We start from the raw sequence: 20,526 nt of genomic DNA, 5'->3' as shown, positions 1-20,526 counted from the left end.
CTAATGGGACGGCCAAAAGGTTCAAAGAATAAAAAGACGTTGGAGAAGATGAAGAAGACGACGACTCCGACATCGAGCGTTGCTGCTGCTGCGAGTGGTGGTGGTACGGATGGTAAAAGTGAGAAGAAAAGAGGTCGAGGCCGTCCACCGAAGAAGAAGAAGATGAATACGACTTTTAAAACGAAAAGCGCAATTACGAAGAAGAATTTCCCGGTTGTTAAATCGGTGAATTCATCATCATCGAATTCGAAGAAGACGACGAAGAAGAAAAGAGGACGACCGCCGAAAACGCCAGAACCGAAAACCACTTCAGCTGCTCCAGAAAAAGGAATTGTTATTCGTAAAGAGTTTGAGTTGATAACGACCGCGGAAAAGAACAGACTAGACCGAGGCGCCACAGGAGGCAGAGGCAGAGGACGAGGACGAGGCAGAGGTGGTGGCAGAGGACGAGGGCGACCACCGGCGTTGCCGAAAGATGTTGTTTTAAAGAGACTGGTGCTCCAGTCAAAAGGCGTGGAGAAGAAGCGAGGACGAGGGCGACCGCCAAAGACGACTCAAACTTTGACGGAGAAAAGGAAACCGGGGAGGCCGAGGAAAGAACCGTCATCGGCTGCGCCGGTAGCGATTCTACCGAAGAAAAGTCCGGGACGACCGAGGAAGAATTCCGCGAGAGTGATGCCACCTCAACAACAAAAAAAACAATCGCGATCTGTGCCACAGTCTACTCAAACGACGGAGAAAAGAAAACCGGGGAGGCCAAGGAAAGAACCATCGGCGGCTGCGCCAGTAGCGAATCTACCGAAGAAGAGTCCGGGACGACCGAGGAAGAACCCGGCGAGAGTGATGCCACCTCAACAACAAAAAAAACAATCACGTTCTCGAGACGTCAACCTCCACGCACTCGAATCCTTCCCTACTATGGAGATTAACGAAAACGTATCGAGAGCGATGACGTTGACAATGGGTTTGCCGTACGCGGAAAAGTTTGTACCGATTTCGCGCAATGGCGCGTTTAAACCGGCGGTTCGTAAAACGCCGCCGCCGCCGAGTCTCGGTGAAGTCATTGAAACACCGTCAAAGCGCGGTCGAGGACGACCGCCAAAGGAGAAATCAGTAGAGACAAATACAACAACGAACGAAATTCGACAAAAACCACATCAAGGAATCGGGCGTCCTCCTTCAGCGCCCGTTCGTACCGCTACCACAACAACTACCGCTACTACTACTACCAACGCCAAAGCTACCACCACCACTACAGCCGCGCAATCAAGATGGCGGTTGGATTACCACCGCATTGTCGTCACTGGGGGCACTCGAGGCATTGGACGCGCGTGCGCGGAGGAGTTTTTGGGGTTAGGCGCCAAAGTTTTCGTGTGCGGGAGAACGCAAAAGAGCGTGAATGTGGCCGTCTCGGAAATGAGGAAAAAATTCGGCGCGAACAAAGTGTCTGGCATCGACGCCGACATCACGACGAAAGAAGGCCGCTCAAAAGTTTTACTCATGTGCGATGAGTTTTTTGGCGCAAATTCATTCGACGTTCTCGTAAACAACGCCGGTTGGAACAATCGACAGGCGATTACCGCGCAAACCGCTGAAGATTTCCAACAAATCATGGACGTGAACTTTGCCGCGCCGTACTTCATGTGCGTCGCCTCTGCGGAAAGATTATACAGATCTTCGAAAAATCCTTCCGTCATCAACGTTTCCTCAGTCGCTGGTTTATCATCCACCGGTTCTGGAGTCGCTTACGCGGCGAGTAAAGCAGCTTTAGCACAACTCACGAAAACGCTCGCGTGTGAATGGGCCCCGCAAGTGCGGTCAAACTGCGTCGCCCCTTGGGTCACCAAAACGGAGATGTTGGCGAAAGCGTTGAAAGCAAACGCGAACTCGTTGAGAAAGGCGGAGAAGAGTACGCCGTTAGGACGTGCAGCGGAGGTGACAGATATTGCGGCGGCGGTTGCTTTCTTGGCCATGCCATGCAGTCGATACATTAACGGGCAAATCATCGCCGTCGATGGTGGTTTGTTGTGCGAAGCGCATCAAGGCGACTGCGCTCGAGTCGGACCTTTAGCTCGTTAATAATAAATTTCGATTGATTGATTGATTGATGTTATTATTTTATCGTTATTGTTTTGTAATTAAGGCCTACTACATTAATACTCTCTACTATGTTGCTATAAGATAATATATATATATCAAACTTTCTCCGCGGTTTCTTTCTGTGGTGGTACTTCTCCCGCGTTGGTAGCATGTGCGGGCGCCTCCGGGACTTTTTCGCTCGGCGCGTTTGGCATCGCGCCTAATGGTTTTTCCTCCGGCGCCGCCGGTAAAGGGTCGTCCCTTAAATAACTCGGAATCTCCCCATTTCCAATCTCATTTTCCAAATCTTCTTCTAAATCCAACTCTAACGCGTCTAATTCGTCCATCAGCCCGTCCTCGTCTATATCCTCCGGCGTCGCGTACGACTGTCCGAGAACCTCTTGCACCTCTTCGTTATACTCTAACAAATCCGCCATTTGGTCGTTCAACGAGTCTATTTTATCGATATCGAATTCTTTTTGTTTAAATTGCGTCTTCAACTCTTTCGACGCCGCTTTCATCGCTCGCACCGTATCCACGGTCGCCTTGGCGTTTTCCGTCGCGAACGCCACCGAGTCGACGTTGTATTGTTGCGAATACAACTGGTCTCGTTGGTGTTCGTACATTTTCTTTTGCTTCAAGATAATCAAGGCTCTTTTCTTTACCGCGTCTTGCGATGGTCCGGGTCGAATTTTCTTAATCTGGTCTCGTGATTTTGCCAATTGTTGGTCGATCAGTTTGATCTTTTGGTCGATTGACTGTGCGCGAGCGTCCAACTTTTATTTGTTTAATATTAGAGAGAAGAAGAGAATGAAAATGAAGATGTCAATTCAATTTGTTTTGTGGTGTTGGACTCGGAGATGAATAATGAGTTTTGGATGCGCGACGAGAAAAGAAAAAAGAAGAAGAAGACAAAGAAGGAGACGAAAAGAAGAGAGAAGTATTACCTTGCCGGTCGTTTCCTCCAACGAAGGCGCTTCCACCGTCTTTTTCACTCCGAACAAGCGTTTCATTTTAGTTAGAGAGAGTTTGTTTGTTCTGTCTGTCCAATACTCTAATTGTTGTGAGGACGAGGTGCCTTCGGAAAAACAAGAAGAAGAAGAAGGAAACTTTCTCGAATACGTTGGTGCGACTCTTCTCTGGCACAGTTGAGAAAGTAAATGGTGACTGTGTGTAAATTTTTTTTGCTTTTTTTCAATCTCCTCTTTTTTGTTTTCACCACGTGGCTCATCCGAAAAGACCAACAACAAGATTTTTTGTTTCTTGGCCACGAGAGAAGAAGAAGAAGGAAAAAGAAAAAAGATTCTGGAATCTTCACTTTTATAATATCCAATCACATAATACACATACTCAAAATGTCTATCGCGCAATTAGGATCTACGACTGCGGTAAGTGTTCTATATTTTTTGTCGCGATTTTCATTCTTCTCGCTCGATTCAACGTTCGCATCTTTGTGAGAAGAGGAGTACGCGCGGCGGACCGATTTTGGCGCGAAAATTTTGTCTTCTCTATAATCTCTTCTCGGTAGTTGAGAAGAAGAAAGAAGATAGATTACCCATCGCGAGAGACAAGATCGTGAACGCGGAAAGCGCATCGCAGTGGTTCGAGGACGCGCACGAACGAGAAAAGCGAGCGTAAATGTGTATCAATTATACTCGCGCGCACCTTCTTTATGCGTTCAGGAATCGTTCTCGATGTCGCGTTTAACAGAGAGTTTTACTTAAACGCGCGATTAAATTCGAGAGGGACCACTCGCCGTAGTGGTTCTTTGAGAGAGCGAAGGAACACGTGTCCTTTTTTGGTCTCAGAACGACACGTGCGACGGGAAAAATTTCTATCCATTTTACAAAAAAAATTAGTAAAAGTATACTCACCTTTAGATATCTCTTTCTATGCCACTCGTGTTATTATTAAACAGGTCAACACCCGCTCCCTCGCGGGTAAGAATTTCATCGGCTCCAAGGTGTCCTCGGTCACCAACGGCTCCAAGGTGCAAATGTCCAGGTGGAAAGGCATGGACGAGGACATCTCCGACGACCAACAAGACATCGCCAGAGGAAGAGACATGGTCGACTCCAAGTTTCAAGGTGGCTTCGGTATGGGCGGTACGCACAACGCCGTCATGTCCTCCACGGACTACATCTCCCAAGGCCAAAAGAACTTGGACAACTTGTCCGTCGATGGTAACAACTACTACATCTCCCCGTCCTTTTTGGACAAGACCGCCGTGCACGTCGCGAAGAACTTTATGGACTTGCCGAAGATCAAGGTTCCGTTAATCTTGGGCGTCTGGGGTGGTAAGGGTCAAGGTAAGACTTTCCAGTCGAACTTGATCTTCGCCAAATTGGGCATTTCACCGATTGTCATGTCTGCTGGTGAATTGGAATCCGGTAACGCCGGTGAGCCGGCCAAGTTGGTTCGTCAACGTTATCGCGAGGCGTCCGACATCGTCAAGAAGGGTAAGTTGTCTACCTTGTTCATTAACGATCTCGATGCCGGGGCCGGTAGAATGGGCGGTACCACGCAATACACCGTCAACAACCAAATGGTTAACGCCACGTTGATGAACATCGCGGATAACCCCACGAACGTTCAGTTGCCGGGCCAATACGAGGTTGTCGAAATCCCGAGAGTCCCGGTTATCGCCACCGGTAACGATTTCTCCACCTTGTACGCTCCGTTGGTTCGTGATGGTCGTATGGACAAGTTCTACTGGGCCCCGACCTTCGAAGATCGTGTTGGTATTGCCAACGGTATCTTCAAGGCTGATGGTGTCGATGAGGCGGACGTTCGCTCCTTGGTCGAAGCCTTCGACGGTCAATCCATCGATTTCTTTGGCGCCTTGAGAGCTCGTGTGTACGACGACAAGGTCAGAGAGTTCATCCAAGAAATGGGCCTCGAAAACATTGGCAAGAGATTGGTCAACGTGAGAAAGGGCGAAGAAGTGTCCTTCGACGCGCCGGCTATGTCCATTGAAATCTTGCTCGAATACGGCAAAGCTTTGGAGAACGAGCAAGAAAACGTCAAGAGAGTCCAATTGGCGGATGCGTACTTGGATGGCGCCGTCTTGGCTGGTTCCGACGAAACCTCCAACACCGCGATGTCCTTGAACTAAATTCAGATGGTACTGCGCGTTTAGAGAAGATTAAGGTGAAGAGAGAGTGAAAGAGAGGAGGAGGTGCGATTTCTCTCGAGAGAAGGAAAAGAGAGAAAAAAAGAGAGCGGGGAGAGAAGGAGGAGCTCAGTGGTGTGTATTGGTACGTTCCATCGTTCTCGGAAGATGGAAGTTGCTGTAGAACTAAAAACATATATACTTATTTTGAAATTAAAATGAATACAAAATAATAACTTAATCGCTTTTTAACGTTCTGCTCTTCCGCGAAGAGAGGCGGGGGCGTCGTTCTTGTCTCCTTTCTTTCGTCACAAAACAGCTCTCTTTCTGTTGTTCACCGGTCTCGATAAAGAAGAAATAAAATGTTTCAAACGCTGCCCTCCTGCGAATTGTCGTCGGTATCATCGCTGAAGGTTTCAACAGCGAACGCGAGATGTAACAGCGGCAAGCAACGCGGAAGCGTTTTCCTTCTCTTTGCGTCTTCTTCTTCTTCTTCTTCTTCTTCGGAACGAAAAGATGACGACGGTGAGAAGATTTCGTTATCTGCGTCGCCGAACGAACAACACCAACAACAAAAACAGATTCGTTCATCATCGCGGCGATTAATGCTCTCCTTGACCGCGGCCTCGCTTCCGTCGATCGTTTCCTCGACGACTCTTGAAAATACTCTTTGTGTATCTCCTGTTTGGTCCTTCAAGAAGAAGAGCGTCGCACACGCGGGAGAAGAAAACACGGACAGCTCGGGACAAATCATCCAAAACCCAAAGGACTTGGGAGACGGTTTCAAGCGTTTCTACGGCGAAGCGACCTCGTCCTCTTCCTACGGTGGCTACGGCGGGTCCGATAATAACTTCGATAAGTTCAAGTATTATTTCGAAATCCCATCCAATTACGAGAAAGATACGGTGAACAAAACGGAGAAATCGACGAACGGAACCGACGCGAGGTGGGTGAACCCGAAGGATAAAAAAGCGGAGAAGGCGTATTGCATAACGTTGCCGGGGTACACAAAGCTGAAAGAGGATCGAATGGGGACTTTTGAAGATTTAGCGCTGAGCGATTACACGTTGCAAGATGCAATTTACGTTGTAGATGGGGAACCAACGATCACCGATCGATACATTGGAAAAATAGAGCCAGACGAGGAAGGCAAGGGAGGCCGTCCCGGGCAGTTATACGCGGATTACGATTTAGTCGGCGCGGAATCATTCGGGCATATTTTTGCCACGATCACCGTGTACGGAGGGAGGTTATATTCATTGTTCGTGTGGGTGCCGCCGGGAGGGAGCGTGGAAAACGGGAAGAGAATGCGAGATAGCTACCGAACGATTGAGAACGTGAACCAAGAGCAGATGAAAGCCGATATGGAATTCTATCGACGCTCTTAAAAAAGTAGGGAAAGAAAAAAAGAGAATATAGAAAGAGAGAGTCCAATGTTGTAAATTGTATGTTCGTACTATTAATAGTAATAAAGCTGATAATGTTGTGTGTGTGTGTGTATTGGATGTATTATTAAAACGTCGTTGCGAGATGTTTTGTGTGTAGAAGCCGCCATCTTTTTCATGCATACAATAAAGTCCAAAATGAATCATGAAGCATTTTGTGTTCGAAAGAGACGATTCGATGATAATATATAATATTTTACATCAAACCGATAATCTTAAACCATGGAAATCCGACACCCAAGAAGATGGTGATGTACATGATGGACATGCCAAAGCCGATCTTCCACCAGGTACCCAAGGGAACGTACCCGGCGCCAAAAAACGGCGGCGCCGAGCCGATGCCGTAGTGCGTGGTGCATCCCATAATGTTGGAGAAGATACCCAAAATGATGGCAGAAACCAACGGCGGTGCGCCGCAGGCAATCAAGACGGACAAAAACGCCGTATACATTGCTCCAATGTGCGCCGCACCAGATGCGAAGAGGTAGTGCGAGTAAAAGTACAACAATACGACGACCAAAAACGCCGGTTGCCAGGCCAAGCCCATACCACTGACGACTTTAACGACGGAATCCGCAAACCACGGGATCAAACCGTATTTCTGCAAGTACGAGGCCATCGCAATCAACGCGGCAAACCAGGTCAAAGTATCCCAAGCCGGACCTTCAGCCAAGCACTCTTTCCAGGAGATGACCCCGGAAACGAGCAAAATGGTCAAGCCGTTCAACGCGGCTGCAACCGAGCCGACGCCGACGGAGGCGCCAAAGACCCAAAGTAAAACGGTCAAACCAAGCGCAAAAGACATAATTTTCTCGTCACCGGACATTGGACCGAGTTTTGCAAGCTCTTCCTTAGCTTTCGCCGGCGCTTCCGGAGAATCTTTCACCTCTGGCGGGTACAAAACGTACAACACCAACGGCGCGAGGATCAAGCAAATCAAACCCGGGACGGAAGCCGCCAAGGCCCATTGACCCCAGGTAATTGTAATACCAGTAACCGCAGCGGCCAAGTTGACCGACAACGGGTTAGCTGCCATCGCAGTGATGAACATACCGGAAGTAATCGTGGACGTTTGGAAGACAGTTGTCATGACGTAACTTCCCATCTTCTTCTCGGTCTTATTCGCCGGATCGGAACCGCACGCGACGCACAACGCCTTCGCCAACGGCAAGAAAATACCCCCGGCTCTCGCCGCCAACGAAGGGATCGCCGGCGCCAAAAGTGCTTCGGAAAACACCAGGGAATACGTCAAACCCAAAGTCGAGGCACCGAACAAAGAGACGATGTAATACGCGATGCGGTTCCCCAAGCCGGTTTTAATAAAGCCTCTCGCCAAGAAAAAAGCAATCGCAATCAACCACGGAATTTCACTAGCAAACGCGGAAAAGGCCGCAGAAAACGGCAACAAACCCGTCGTCATGGATACACCGAGACCAATCATAGCTACTGCACCCAACGGTAACGGTTGCGTGATGATCCCGACAATCGTCGCCACGAACACGGCGAACAAATGCCACGCCTGTGCGGTGACGCCAGCCGGCGCCGGGCAGATCCACAAGAGTAAACCGGCCAAAACCGAATACCCGAGGTTCTTCGCGTTCGCACCTTTGCCATTCACCAAAGCCGAGTTGCCGCTCGAACTCGCCGCGGCAAACGTGACGACGTTCGCGTCGCTTTTACCCTTGGTCGAGTTGGTTTTTTGCCCTCGTCTTTTGTTGTTACTGGCGGCGTGGTGGTGATAGTGCGCGGCAAACAACGCGAGCTGTTGGGACGTCAACCGTTTTTGTTGCGAAGAAGAGGTGGTAATTCTCGCGTTACTCTTCTCGTCGTCGGTGTTGAACGATTTTTGAACGAATCGATCGCCTCTTTTCGCGCCGTCGTGACCAACTGATGATGATGCCCCAACTTTATTCGTCTTGTTAATAACGTTCGATCGGGAATTCAAATTCGTCGTCGCGATGAGAGAAGAAGTACTCCTCATCGTCGTCATCATCGCAGACGGAGAAGAACTCATTCTTTTATGTATCGTTTTATATATTTGTTATTGGTTTATTCGTAGATTATTATTACACGATCTGTTGTCAGTGCGCGCTCTCGAAACAGAAGAGCAGCAACAGAATTTGTACGATGAATAATTTTTTATGAAGCACCACACATTAGGAAGAAGGTTAAAAAACGTTCGTTGAAAGTGTCCTTTTTTGTTGACGGGAGCTTTTTCCTCGGGCCTTTCAAAAAAATGCGTCATCCTCGATCTTTTTTCGTCGTTGTTGCGTCACCATTATTATTATTCTCTCGTCTCTTTTTCTCATCACGTCATATAAGTTTTACAGCCTTTCGAGTCTCTCTTTTCTTCTCATCTGTTGAAGAGAGAATAAGAGAGATTTTAGAGAGAGAGAGAGGAGTGAGAGAGAAACTTTACGCGCGGCGCGTTATATAAATAAGCGCTCCTTTTGTGCGCTTCTTCGTTCGACTGAAAAACATCGTCGTCGTCATTCTATTCTGTTGATACTCTGTACTTTTTTAAGTAATCAAATTAAGGGACTCAACGTACGACATGAAGATGACGACGACGACGACGACGGCGACACCAACGCCACCACCCGCAAACGACGCGAACGAAAAGACGAAAGAATCGTCGAACAAGAAAAAAACGAATAAGAATAAAAATAGAAAAAAAGAGCTCTCGCAACGCGCGACGACGGAGCAAATAGCGAAAGAGATGTTCACTGCGGCTGGGATTTTGGAAAACGAAAACGAGGAGAAAATTATCAAAGAAAATTTCGTGAACGATGCGGCGGAATATTTTCACAAGCACCAAAACTTTGCGAACAAATGGTTACACTTACTGACCATGCCGATGTTGATTTTTACCGGACAGTGCTATTTGCAACGATACGAAATACCCGTGCCAGAATATATGGTTGATATGGCATACGATTTTGCGAAGAAGTATGGCATCAATCATCTTCTGTATATATTCGCGAAACCGACGATGTCGCACGCGGCGTGCGCGTTCTTTTACATTTGTTACGCATCGACGAGAGATTTTTTTGCCGCCACGTTGTGGCTCATGTGTTGGGGGATACCGAGCACATTGATGAGTATCGCGTGTATGTATTCGTGGACGCCGATTATGCCTCAAGTGATTAAATACGGATGGTTTGGAGGTTGGTTCATGCAAGTGGTGGTCGGGCACGGCGTGATTGAAAAAAGGAGACCGACTTTAGCCAGAGGCGGGGTGAGGTACTTTATACCCACATTTATAAAAACCAGTTTATACGCACCGTTTTACGTGTGGCTGGAAGTATTATTCGGCGTATTGTTGTATTGGCCAGAGTTGGCGGATGAAATCGATGATCGCGTGGACGAGATGAACGCGAAAGAGGAGAAAGAGTTGAGATTGAAGAGGAAAAAGAAAAAGACGACATAGACACGGGTTGATTGATCATGTATTATTATTACTGTTATTATTGATGCAGATTGTAAGCACGAAGAGTTGCCGCACGCAGTAGAGAAGCATGTTTGCCATATATACAGTATTATTTATCCATGCTTACACACCAATATTTATACACTACCAGGTACCAATCTCGCTACGTATCCACCTCCAAGTCGCCCATTTCAAGCTCCATGTGTGAGTATTGTCTCGTCGATTTCCCTCTCTTGCGACTCAAAATCTCGAGCAAAATCGGGATGCAAATATACGCAAGCACGACGTACGTGATGAAGAAATTCAAGTTCCAAATCTCTTCAATCGCTTCTTCGCCAAACGTCATCTCCGGGTCGTGGTCTTTCAACCCGGTTCTAACGGCGAATATGGAAAACAACACCGACGCCAATGCAACGGATCTATGCATCCACATCCAGACTGTCCTCTTCAGGTTCGGTGTCGTCGTCGCACCGCCTCCAACTTCTAAAAATTTCGGCGGTCGAAAGTACCCCAGAACGGGTTGTACGAACCAGCAAAACGCGGTGACGGATCCGGCAATCCCGTGTCTGGATCGCATGATACCTTTGAGTCTCCCCAACGTATCAATTCGGTACCGATTTGCTAATATCAATCCGGTGACTACGAACAACATCATTAAAGTCACCGTATACTTATGCACGAGATACCAGTGTTTGCCGAAAATGTTCTCCTTGAATCGACCGGCGTATAATAAGATGGGCGGAAAAACCATCCAGGAAAACAACATGATCCCACCGTGCGCGACGATGATTCTCACCGATTTACTTTTCCCTTGCGATCCGTGAACGGCTTCATCGTCGGTTAACCCTTCGAAAGGATTCACCGCGCCCGGCGGTGCACTCGGCTGTTGGCTATTTTCTACGGCTTCTTTTATCGCCTCGTCGTACGTCAACGTCACCGCGTTGGTCTTAAATTGACTCGTTTGCCCGCTCGCTCCGGTCACTTTCACCGTAATCGGCCCGACGTCCCCATTCGGAGCGGTCCATATGTAATGATGTACGTTCGATTGAAAACCGGCGTCGTACCGTTTCCCGCTACACTTCGCGCCGTCGCCGTAGTTCAACTGTCCGTCCATATTTCTACCTTGCTCCAACAAAGTCCCGCTCGAGACCGTCACCAACTCTTTATACGTTTGCTGATCCGTATGTCTCACAGTCAACGTCAGTCTGCACGATTTGCAATACTTGTTCCCACCAACCGACCAACTCTCCGGTATCACTCGTTCTGGATCGTTTTCCCCGAGCGCTTCCGCGTTCGACCCTTCCGGGTTCGTCCACGACACGAGGAACGTTATCGACGCATCCTCGGTCGGCGCGCCGTGCGCGTGTCGTCTCGTCGTCGGATGCGGCGTAGTACATTGAGTATCGCCAATTAAATACGGGTGCGCGTGTACAACACCGTTATTCTTGTTGTTGATGACGATAAAAGCCAACATCGTCATCAACATCTTTTGCAACACGCAACGGTGAAAACGTTGTTGTTGTTGATGTCGTCGTCGTCGTTCCAAATTGAACATCTTTACGAATAATTCCATTAATTCTTAAAGAGCGCGCGCGAGCACGAGGAGGAGGCTCTCTTTTCGTCTTTCGTGCCTCGAGCGCGCGCAAACAACACGAACAACTCGACGACGACGACGACGACGGCGAATTTTACGAGAGAAAGTGAGCGACTCTTTCGCGTGAAAGTCAGCCGAGAGTTCACAGAAGAGCGCACAAAAAGTACAGAAGTATATATATCCTTTTTTGGAAAGGGCGTGTGTCCACATATAAATAGAGTACATATGGTGTGAAATTTGAGCTCGATTTTAACAATTTCATCACTCATCGTCCCTTTTGTGTGTGCTACTCTTTTGTTCTTTTTGTGCTTTTTGCTCTCATCATCTTTTCTCTTTCGTTGTGTGCCTTTTTTAGTATCGAACACAACATCACACGTTTTTGTTGGTGTTGTTGTTTGCGCAAAAATAATACCGCTGATACGTACCCGATGATGACGACGACAATCCCGAGAATACCATCATCATCGTCGTCATCGTTGGTAGCAGTAGCAACGACAACAACAACAAAAACTTTGTCTTTCGAGAAGAAGAAGAAGAAGATTAAGAAGAGCATCTTCAGAAGCAGTTTTAATAAAAGGAGTTGTTGCAGTTGTTACGAAACACATTCATCATCTTCTTCTTTGTCTGCTGCTTCGACAGCGCGAGAGAAGAAGAATGAGGACGACAGAAAAAGAAACAACAACAAAACGATTTCGAGACGAGAAGGCGTGCTGAAAACAGGCGCGATTGTAATGATGTCAACGCAAGCACAATTGGTATTCTTGGATGCGACGAACGACAAAAACAACAACAACTTCGCCGCTCGTGCACAAGAAGACAAAGAAGAAAATAATAAAATGAAAGAAAACTACGACGCGTACTCGCGAACGTACGACGATCTCGACGGGAATAAAAGAGTCGTCGAAACGTTAGGGATCGATCAACTGAGGACGAAAATGTTCGAACGTGTAAAAGGAGACGTGTTAGAGCTAGCCGTAGGGACTGGATTGAACTTACCGTATTATAAACGAGTCAAGAGTTTAACCGCCATCGATTTATCTCCGGGGATGTTGGAGAAAGCCGAGGAGAAGTTCAGAGAGTTAGAAAAAAGAGATATAGAAGATAATAGCGACGATAGAAAGAACACAAACGTAAAGTTTGAAATTGCAAACGTGGAATCGTTACCGTACGAGGACGAGACGTTCGATTACGTCGTGGATACGTTTTCCATGTGCGTGTTTGAAAAACCAGACGCAGCTTTGCGAGAAGCCAAACGAGTATTGAAGAAAGGAGGTAAACTACTCTTGTTCGAACACTCGAGAGCAAAAAAGAACGCGTTGTTATCGACGTATCAATCTGCGACGAGTGGGATGGTGAAGAAAATGGCAAAAGGGTGCGATTGGTCGCAAGACGTGGAGAGGTTGGTCGGAGAGGCTGGATTTACCAAAGTAACGTGGGGACCATTCGAAGAGGCTGGCGGGTTACTAGAAGCGTTGGAAGTTCAAAAATAGCGATGATGTTGCGATACTATATTTATGATATGTTCTTTCGATGTATGCGCGCGCGTTGTCAACTACTACTACTACTACTACTACTACTTCTACTCTACTTTTCTATTCGTACCAGGTATCGCTTTTATTGATGTTGTTTTTCCTGTTGCTTTTTGATAAACTCCGCGATGGCTGAATGTTCGCTCGTATCGACTAAATCAAACGGCACGCCAAACCCTTTCGACGGCAAAACTTTACCTTGCGTCTCAACGACCCTCACTTCAAACGCGATTTCGTTGCCGTCGTCGTTGGAGAGTTCGTCGTAGGAAAACAGTAAAGGTAACGTCGCGCCGCCGAACGGATTGAAATCGATTATGAAGCGCACTTTCTCGTTATCGTTGGAAAGCACCACATCCATGCAATACCCGTTTTTATTCGAAAACGCATTTCTTTTCTCCGTCGACGCTACGCTCCCATCGCCGCAAATCTTCCTGTGCCACGCTGACGGCCGTATCTCGTCTTTCCAAAAGCGTTCAATCGTCCACCCGATTTTACTCTTCTCGTTCACTAAGAACGGATAAAACGACGTCACGTCTCTCTGCGAGACGCCCGTGATGGTTCCATTCACCACGAACACTCTAAATTCTCTCGATAACTCCAGCGACACCGAGTGTTTCCGTAAAGTTAAACTATGAAATTCTTGTTGATGTCGTTCTTTATCTTCGTCCTCGTCCTCGTCCTCGTCCTCGTCTTCGCGACAGCACGCGTACGCGCTCCCGTCTAAATCGTGCGCCACTCGATCGCTCGATTGCAAAAGCAACATCACTTCGTCCGCGTTTAAACATTTCGTGCTGAACTGCGTCAACCATATCGCGTCGGTTGGTGCCGACCAAGTCAGTTTCGGATGCGCGCTTCCTCCCAACTGTTTTATCGCTTTCGCGATGGCTGTTAACAAACTCTCGCTTGGACTTTTATTAGTATCATTAGTGTCCGTAATAAACAACTCGTCGTCTTCATCGAACGCGCTGTCTATCGCCAATCGATCGTACACATCTACCCTCGTCCTCGCTGGCATCGCCGCTTTATTCTTCTCCTCGACTCTTACTTCATCCTTGAGCAAAAACAAGACGTCCGAATCGAGTAAAGGCGAGATGGTTACCGACGGAAACGTCCAGCGTTTGAAATGTGTGTGCCACTGGTCGTAGCGACAGGCGAAAACGATTTTGCGAGACGTTTGCGGCACTTCAACGACAACATTTCCACCCATTTCTTCTTCTTCTTCTTCGGCGGACATTTCCTTTTCCATTTTAATGCTCTATACTATTACTATGATGTGCGGGAAAGATTTTGGAGCAATTTCGTCCCTTCTTTTGCTCCACTTTAACACATTTTACATTCGAAGAAGAAGAAGAAGTCAAGAAGAAGAAGAAGCGATACGCACAACAATTTGAAGAGGAAGAATGAAAAAACGAGCGCTTTCGTGGACTTTTACATCCTCCTCCTCGTCGTCGAAGTCATCTTTTGCTGATTATATATCCATCGCATCGCTCCGACGAACATTCCTCGAGACCGTTCTCGGCGGGAAACGAAATCTGAAACAAATCTCGCGAGAAATCAAGCGACGGGAATGGATCGTGGAAAGTTTAAGAAGATCTCGTTTGATACAGAGGAAATATTATGTAACCAACGAGGATGTTTTGACGGTTTTGTTGGTCGCGTTTGTGATTGCGTTCGTTCTTGTTCTTCTTCTTTGCGTTCGCGTGTTGGTGTCGTTCTTAAAACATCGAAACGTCGTTTTAAAGGAAAACGAAGAGGAAAAGAAGGAAACCATCAAGAGAGACTATTCGCGCTCGGTGACGATGAACCCAGAAGAGGAGGATAGTTTTACGGTGGACGATTTCACGCCAAACGAAAAAAGGAAAAAGGACAGAAAAGGCCTTGCGGGGGATGCGAATGCGACGAGTGAGAAATCGCCGCTGGTGAAGCGCGTGAGCATCGACGAGACCTTCGGAGCGGAGACGGTTACTACGGAGAAGACGAAGAAGGCGAAGAGGACGGCGATTGTGGCGAAAGAACAACCCGCGGCGGGTTCGAACGCGCTCTCGCAACAGTCGCTCATTACCGTCGAAGAGCGAACGAAAATAGCCGAACTGCGTCAGTTGGTCAACGAGGAGAAGGAGGAGTTGTTATCCACGGACGCTTTGAAAATGTACTGTTCGGACGCGCAGTTGGCGAGAAACTTGCGCGCGAGGAAATGGGACGTGTTGAAAGCGTTTGAAATGTTAAAGAAAACGTTGCTGTGGAGGAAAGAATACAAACCGGAGCTGATTACTTTTGAAGATATCGAAGAAGAGTTAAAGACTGGGAAACAGTACCGTTCGGGGAGAGATCGATCCGGTCGACGCATCATCGTCATGCGACCGTCGCGAGAAAACACTCGAGAACACGACGGCAACATTCGTTTATTGGTGTACACGTTCGAGAACGCGTTGTGGCGAACGAATGGCGAACGCATCGTTCGAGGTTCCTCCAACATACCCGCGTTAGCGCAAGAGCAGATTTGCGTCTTGATTAACTTTACAAAGTGGTCGTTAAAACTCTCCCCGCCGTGGCGCACGAGCATGGAAACGTTGCACATCATGCAAGAACACTACCCGGAGCGATTAGGCTTAGCCGTGTGCTACGATCCGCCATCCGTCTTCTCCGTCTTTTGGAAACTCATCTCTCCATTCATAGACGTGAAAACCAAATCGAAAATCCGTTTCGTTCAACCTCGAGGCGATAAACAAAAAGCGGCGAAAAAAATGAACGCGACGTTTCATCCGAACACGATCGACTCGGATATGGGCGGAAGAGTCGACGCGACCTGGGACCTCGACGAGTACAAAGTGTTTTTACAAAGGTACGACGCAGTGAAAAAGAACGTTTTTGAGACATTGAAAGAGAGGAGAATAGAGTGAATTTTAGTGAGAGAGTATCATAAGCGCGTTCCGAGGTAAACTTAGTACACTTTGACGTAGTCTTTACCTCGTGCTTGATGTGAGGGGTACTTTGTTGAATAAATTTTTTTCGTGAACAACTCATCATCGTTCGTTTTCCCAACAAACACAAAAGTTCTTCTCGATAAAAAAACTGACTGGATAACGGTGTTGCGTGAAAAAGCGTCGTTCGTCGTTCGTTGCCACAAAATTATTAAAATTACTCTCATCATTAAAATCTCTCATCTTTCCTACGCTGTCGCGCGTGAGACACGTAAACGATAAAAACACGTAACATCGCACGATACACACAAACATCATCGTAATAAAGTCGTAAAAGTCGAGATCGTAAAAGGACAACAGAAGAAGAGAAAGAGAGAACAAAAAGAGAGAACAAAAAGGAATAATACTAAAAAAGGAAAAATGCAGCCGTCCTTTTCCTCGAGAGGTCAACGACTCTTCGGGAAAGGAGGGACGCCGCCTTCTTTTCTGAGACGAAGACGTTGTATGAATTTGGTCTCGACAAAGCCGCAGCGAAACGACAAAAGCAAAAGTGGAAACATCTCTGTCATCGCATCTTCGACGAACGAAAACAGCAAGAATTGTCCGTCGTCTTTTTCAGAGCGAAGAAAGAACGTAAACACGACGAACGCGCTGGCGAACGACGCGCCAACGGTGGAAGACGTGACATCGAATTTGAATGCTGCTGACTTGGATAAAGAAGGACGAACACCCAAAAAGACGAACAACAACAACAACAACAAAGAAAAGAGCGACGAACTCGAACGCAGACGGAAACAAAAACTCTTACAGCGATACTCCTCGAATTACGATGCGACGACAACAACGAACAACGCATCATCATCGGAGAATCCAACAACATCTCGACGAGTCGTGACTTTATTGGATGGCAACGCGAGATTGCGAGTCTGTTCAGACGGACGCGTTTCTTTGTTTTACGCGCACTTCGAGGACGAGGAAGAGACGAAGTGGGAGTTGACGAGTCGGAGTTTGGTGACGGTCCCTCCTGGGGCGGAGAGTGTCGGGAGGATTGTGAGTGATGAGACAACGATGAAAGTCGAGTTTTTGGAACGAAGCAAGTCGGACGGTTTTGAGAGCAACGTTGATAGTAGTACGAAGAAGAAAGTGTTGTCCACTTTGACGATCAAACCGTTATCGGCAAAAGGAAGTTTGACGAAAGACGAAAGAGAATGGACGGATAATTTAACCTCTGGATTCATTCTCGATTACGTCGTACAAACCAGCGAGGAGAACGAGTACTCCGTGGAAATGGCAGAAATCGTGACTGATGTAGAATCGAGCGGGAAATGGTTCGGCGGTGGGCATTTCGTTCGGCAAGAGTGGCCTCTGAACGGCGCGTGTCAAGAAGTCGGCCCGCATTATCCGTTCGATTTCGGGCCGCACGGAATCAACACCTTAGTTTCAAATCATTGGGTCACGTCCACGGGGTTTGCCATCGTCGCCGATCCGGAAACCTCTTTTTTCCACGTCGGCTTAAATGCACCGAAAGAAAACACGTTCTTTGAAGCGTTGACGCCGAACGGATCGAGACGAAAATTTCACACCGGCGTGGCGAACATTTTGCGACCGACGGCGTTGCCGCTCACCTCGCAAAGCAGACAAGGCGACGGAAAATTACGGTTACAGTCTCGGTCTGGATATTGCGACTCTAAATACGGCGCGTTCTCCCAAGAGCACCCACTGGTTGGTTGGAAAAGCGAGAAAACGCACGTGCAACTTCCAGAAAATATCGATCCGATGGGCAACTTGTCCTTACCGACTGAAGAGAAGGAAACACCCGCCGCCGCGAAAACGAAGAACAACAACAACAGAAAAAACGTAAAAACGCGAACGTGTTCTATGCGCGTCGCGATGCTCGCAAAACGTAACGTTCGAGAAGCGACCGAAAACGTGCTGGAATCCATGCCAAAACCCACGCAAGCGGTCGATACCGCGCTCGTTCGAGGACCAAAATGGTCCACCTGGTCTAGGTATAAAACCGCGGTGGACCAAGAGAAAGTCTTGAAATTCGCGAGTGAAATTTTAGAGTTAAAATACGAACGATCAATCATGGAAATCGACGATAGATGGTCGTCCGCGTACGGCGAGTTAGAATTCGACTCGGTAAAGTTCCCAGACGTGAAGGCAATGGTAGACGATTTACATTTGAAAGGATTTAAAGTGACGCTTTGGGTGACTCCGTTTGTCACCGAAGGCACGCGAGCGTATAAAGAAGGCGTGAAGAACGGCTACTTCGTAAAGTCAAAAGTTTTAACTCCCGGACATTCAAAAGCGGGATTCTTTTCGTGGTGGCAACCGACACCAGTTGTTGCGATCGATTTAACCAACAAAGATGCTCGAGAATGGTTCTTAAACGGGTTGAAGAGTTTACAAACGCGATACGGCATCGACGGTTTTAAATTCGACGCCGGAGAGCCGTGTTTCTTACCGAAAGAATTTGAAACGAAAGTTCCCATGAAACATCCTTCCGAGTATACGAAGTTATGGTCGACTGAAATCGCGAAAACGTTTGAGCTTTGCGAAGTGAGGAGTGGTCATCACTCCACGAATTCCGGAGTGTGGACAAGAATCGGCGATACGTTTAGTTCCTGGACCACCTCGAACGGATTGCGAAGCTTAATCCCGCACTTGTTGACATCTTCCATCGTCGGGTATCCTTTATGTTTACCGGATATGATTGGTGGTAACGCATACGCCGGAGGTCCCTCGAAAGAGCTATTCGTGCGATGGGCGCAAGCGAACTGTTTCATGCCCGCCATGCAATTCTCCATCCCGCCTTGGGAGTTTGGTAAAGACGTTTCGGAAGCGACGAATAAAATTTTGAAAACTCGATTGAAACTGATTGATTTAATCGAAGATTTATCCATCAAAAGTTCCAAAACGTTGCAGCCAATTTGCAAACCGTTGTGGTGGCTCGCGCCGGAAGATTCGAACACGTTCGATATAAACGATCAGTTTTGTTTAGGCGACGATATCGTCGTCGCGCCCGTCGTATACGATAAGCAGAGACGAAGAGAGGTCTATTTGCCGAAAGGTGAGTGGAAAGAGTTTGACGGCGAGAAGATTTTCTCGGGCGGGCAATGGATCGAGGGCGGCTACGAGGCTGGGATTTACGACATTCCAGCGTTCGTGAGAGTCATTTAAATACAGATTTATCATCATCATCATTATTATACACATAGCAAAATCACGCATACGAGAAGGTTAGAAGGAGGAGAGAATATAAAGAATGTATTAGTAGTTGAAATGTTTTATTAATAATCAGAGCGCTGCAACTTTCGAATTGTATTTAGCTGTATCGTTTATGGTTATCTATATTCCCTTTTTCGATTCTGTATTTGTAATAGTAGTATATAATATGGTAGTGCGAACGAGTATACATCACCAAAGCGGTTGCGATTGTTGTTGTTGCTGTTGCTGCGCGTCCGCGCCGCACTCGACGCCTTGTTGAAACTGAGTCTGCGACGGCTCGTACGAACTACCAGCTTGTTGCTCGTCAACGTACCCCCCTGCAAACGCAGCCATAACCGTGTTCCCGTTATCAAATCCAACGTTCTCGTTACCAAAACCTTCAGTCGTAATCTCTTCTTGCATCATCTGCATGTTCCCTCCGTCTTCGGTTGGAATCGACACGGCGTCAAACTCGCACGGAAACCTCGTCACTCTCGGCTTCTCCGCTAAAATATTCCTCACAATCTTATCTAACTGCGGTACCGATGGCGGATTTTCCCGTAACTCCTCGTCGTTGTACTCGTTGTTCACGTAATACCCGACTCTCACGAATTCGTTTTGCTGATACGAGCACGTTAACAACAACGCCGTCACGCCTAAGATGTCGCTGTTTGGAATCTTCGTCGCGTCCGGTGGGTTCGCTTGAAACACAAACTTATACGCGCCTCTCGAGACAGGACCGACTAAAACAGTGTCTAAGATTTGGTCGTGTTGATCGCTCTCCGCGGAGCCGACGTACGTGAGCTTCCACTCCAAGTCGTCTTGGAGGTTCGTCAGGCACTCGTACTGGATTTCAAACTGTAACGGGTTTTGGAAATATTGCGGGTTGTCCTGTTATTATTATTATTATAGTTATGAAAGAAAGAAAGAATATGCGTATAAAAACGTGTCAGTTTATGTGTAATCGAGAGAAGGAAACCGGCTGTCTTCCCAATCGTCATCGCTCGCTCGCCGCCAAAAGGGCATACCTCTTTCGCCTTTGAGACGAGAGCGAGATTTTTCAAAATTTCTGTCTAAAACCAGCAGGCGAAAGGCGAAGAAAAAAGTGATGAAAGAGAGTAAACGCGTACCAACACTTGGACTTGCGTGATGTTAATCGCGCTCATTACGTTTCCTCCTTTTCTGTTTTATTCGTTTCTTCTCTGC

The 20,526-nt window shown here is 47.4% G+C and overlaps 12 protein-coding genes across 12 annotated transcripts; 7 read left to right on the top strand and 5 right to left on the bottom strand.

The window, feature by feature from the left end:
* Positions 1-48: 48 nt before the first annotated feature.
* Positions 49-2,079, top strand: Bathy06g04730 (tropinone reductase; the record flags this gene model as incomplete). The annotated part of the gene is made up of 1 exon (XM_007512750.1): positions 49-2,079. One exon carries the CDS (start codon positions 49-51, stop codon positions 2,077-2,079), a length of 2,031 nt encoding a protein of 676 aa, XP_007512812.1.
* Positions 2,080-2,195: 116 nt separating this feature from the next.
* Positions 2,196-3,092, bottom strand: Bathy06g04720 (predicted protein; the record flags this gene model as incomplete). The annotated part of the gene is made up of 2 exons (XM_007512583.1): positions 2,196-2,855; positions 3,027-3,092. The coding sequence occupies 2 exons, from the start codon at positions 3,090-3,092 to the stop codon at positions 2,196-2,198; spliced, it is 726 nt and encodes a 241-aa protein (XP_007512645.1).
* Positions 3,093-3,751: 659 nt separating this feature from the next.
* On the top strand, positions 3,752-5,194 carry Bathy06g04710 (predicted protein; the record flags this gene model as incomplete). The annotated part of the gene is made up of 1 exon (XM_007512431.1): positions 3,752-5,194. One exon carries the CDS (start codon positions 3,752-3,754, stop codon positions 5,192-5,194), a length of 1,443 nt encoding a protein of 480 aa, XP_007512493.1.
* A 359-nt stretch (positions 5,195-5,553) lies between these two features.
* On the top strand, positions 5,554-6,579 carry Bathy06g04700 (predicted protein; the record flags this gene model as incomplete). The annotated part of the gene is made up of 1 exon (XM_007512629.1): positions 5,554-6,579. One exon carries the CDS (start codon positions 5,554-5,556, stop codon positions 6,577-6,579), a length of 1,026 nt encoding a protein of 341 aa, XP_007512691.1.
* Positions 6,580-6,832: 253 nt separating this feature from the next.
* Bathy06g04690 (2-oxoglutarate/malate translocator) lies at positions 6,833-8,617 on the bottom strand (the record flags this gene model as incomplete). The annotated part of the gene is made up of 1 exon (XM_007512361.1): positions 6,833-8,617. The coding sequence occupies one exon, from the start codon at positions 8,615-8,617 to the stop codon at positions 6,833-6,835; it is 1,785 nt and encodes a 594-aa protein (XP_007512423.1).
* A 579-nt stretch (positions 8,618-9,196) lies between these two features.
* Bathy06g04680 (unknown protein) lies at positions 9,197-10,066 on the top strand (the record flags this gene model as incomplete). The annotated part of the gene is made up of 1 exon (XM_007512323.1): positions 9,197-10,066. The coding sequence occupies one exon, from the start codon at positions 9,197-9,199 to the stop codon at positions 10,064-10,066; it is 870 nt and encodes a 289-aa protein (XP_007512385.1).
* Positions 10,067-10,229: 163 nt separating this feature from the next.
* Bathy06g04670 (unknown protein) lies at positions 10,230-11,552 on the bottom strand (the record flags this gene model as incomplete). Its single annotated transcript, XM_007512339.1, has 1 exon — positions 10,230-11,552. One exon carries the CDS (start codon positions 11,550-11,552, stop codon positions 10,230-10,232), a length of 1,323 nt encoding a protein of 440 aa, XP_007512401.1.
* A 539-nt stretch (positions 11,553-12,091) lies between these two features.
* Bathy06g04660 (Methyltransferase type 11) lies at positions 12,092-13,150 on the top strand (the record flags this gene model as incomplete). The annotated part of the gene is made up of 1 exon (XM_007512705.1): positions 12,092-13,150. The coding sequence occupies one exon, from the start codon at positions 12,092-12,094 to the stop codon at positions 13,148-13,150; it is 1,059 nt and encodes a 352-aa protein (XP_007512767.1).
* A 124-nt stretch (positions 13,151-13,274) lies between these two features.
* Positions 13,275-14,423, bottom strand: Bathy06g04650 (predicted protein; the record flags this gene model as incomplete). Its single annotated transcript, XM_007512550.1, has 1 exon — positions 13,275-14,423. One exon carries the CDS (start codon positions 14,421-14,423, stop codon positions 13,275-13,277), a length of 1,149 nt encoding a protein of 382 aa, XP_007512612.1.
* A 166-nt stretch (positions 14,424-14,589) lies between these two features.
* Positions 14,590-16,089, top strand: Bathy06g04640 (predicted protein; the record flags this gene model as incomplete). The annotated part of the gene is made up of 1 exon (XM_007512556.1): positions 14,590-16,089. One exon carries the CDS (start codon positions 14,590-14,592, stop codon positions 16,087-16,089), a length of 1,500 nt encoding a protein of 499 aa, XP_007512618.1.
* Positions 16,090-16,530: 441 nt separating this feature from the next.
* Positions 16,531-19,293, top strand: Bathy06g04630 (glycoside hydrolase family 31 protein; the record flags this gene model as incomplete). Its single annotated transcript, XM_007512360.1, has 1 exon — positions 16,531-19,293. The coding sequence occupies one exon, from the start codon at positions 16,531-16,533 to the stop codon at positions 19,291-19,293; it is 2,763 nt and encodes a 920-aa protein (XP_007512422.1).
* A 237-nt stretch (positions 19,294-19,530) lies between these two features.
* Positions 19,531-20,486, bottom strand: Bathy06g04620 (histone chaperone asf1; the record flags this gene model as incomplete). Its single annotated transcript, XM_007512640.1, has 2 exons — positions 19,531-20,211; positions 20,451-20,486. 2 exons carry the CDS (start codon positions 20,484-20,486, stop codon positions 19,531-19,533), a joined length of 717 nt encoding a protein of 238 aa, XP_007512702.1.
* Positions 20,487-20,526: the final 40 nt, after the last annotated feature.

This window comes from Bathycoccus prasinos (assembly GCF_002220235.1).
Source record: "Bathycoccus prasinos genomic : Chromosome_6".
Taxonomy (NCBI): domain Eukaryota; kingdom Viridiplantae; phylum Chlorophyta; class Mamiellophyceae; order Mamiellales; family Bathycoccaceae; genus Bathycoccus; species Bathycoccus prasinos.
Note: the sequence above shows the minus strand (reverse complement) of the source record. Positions and strands in the feature narration are given on the sequence as shown.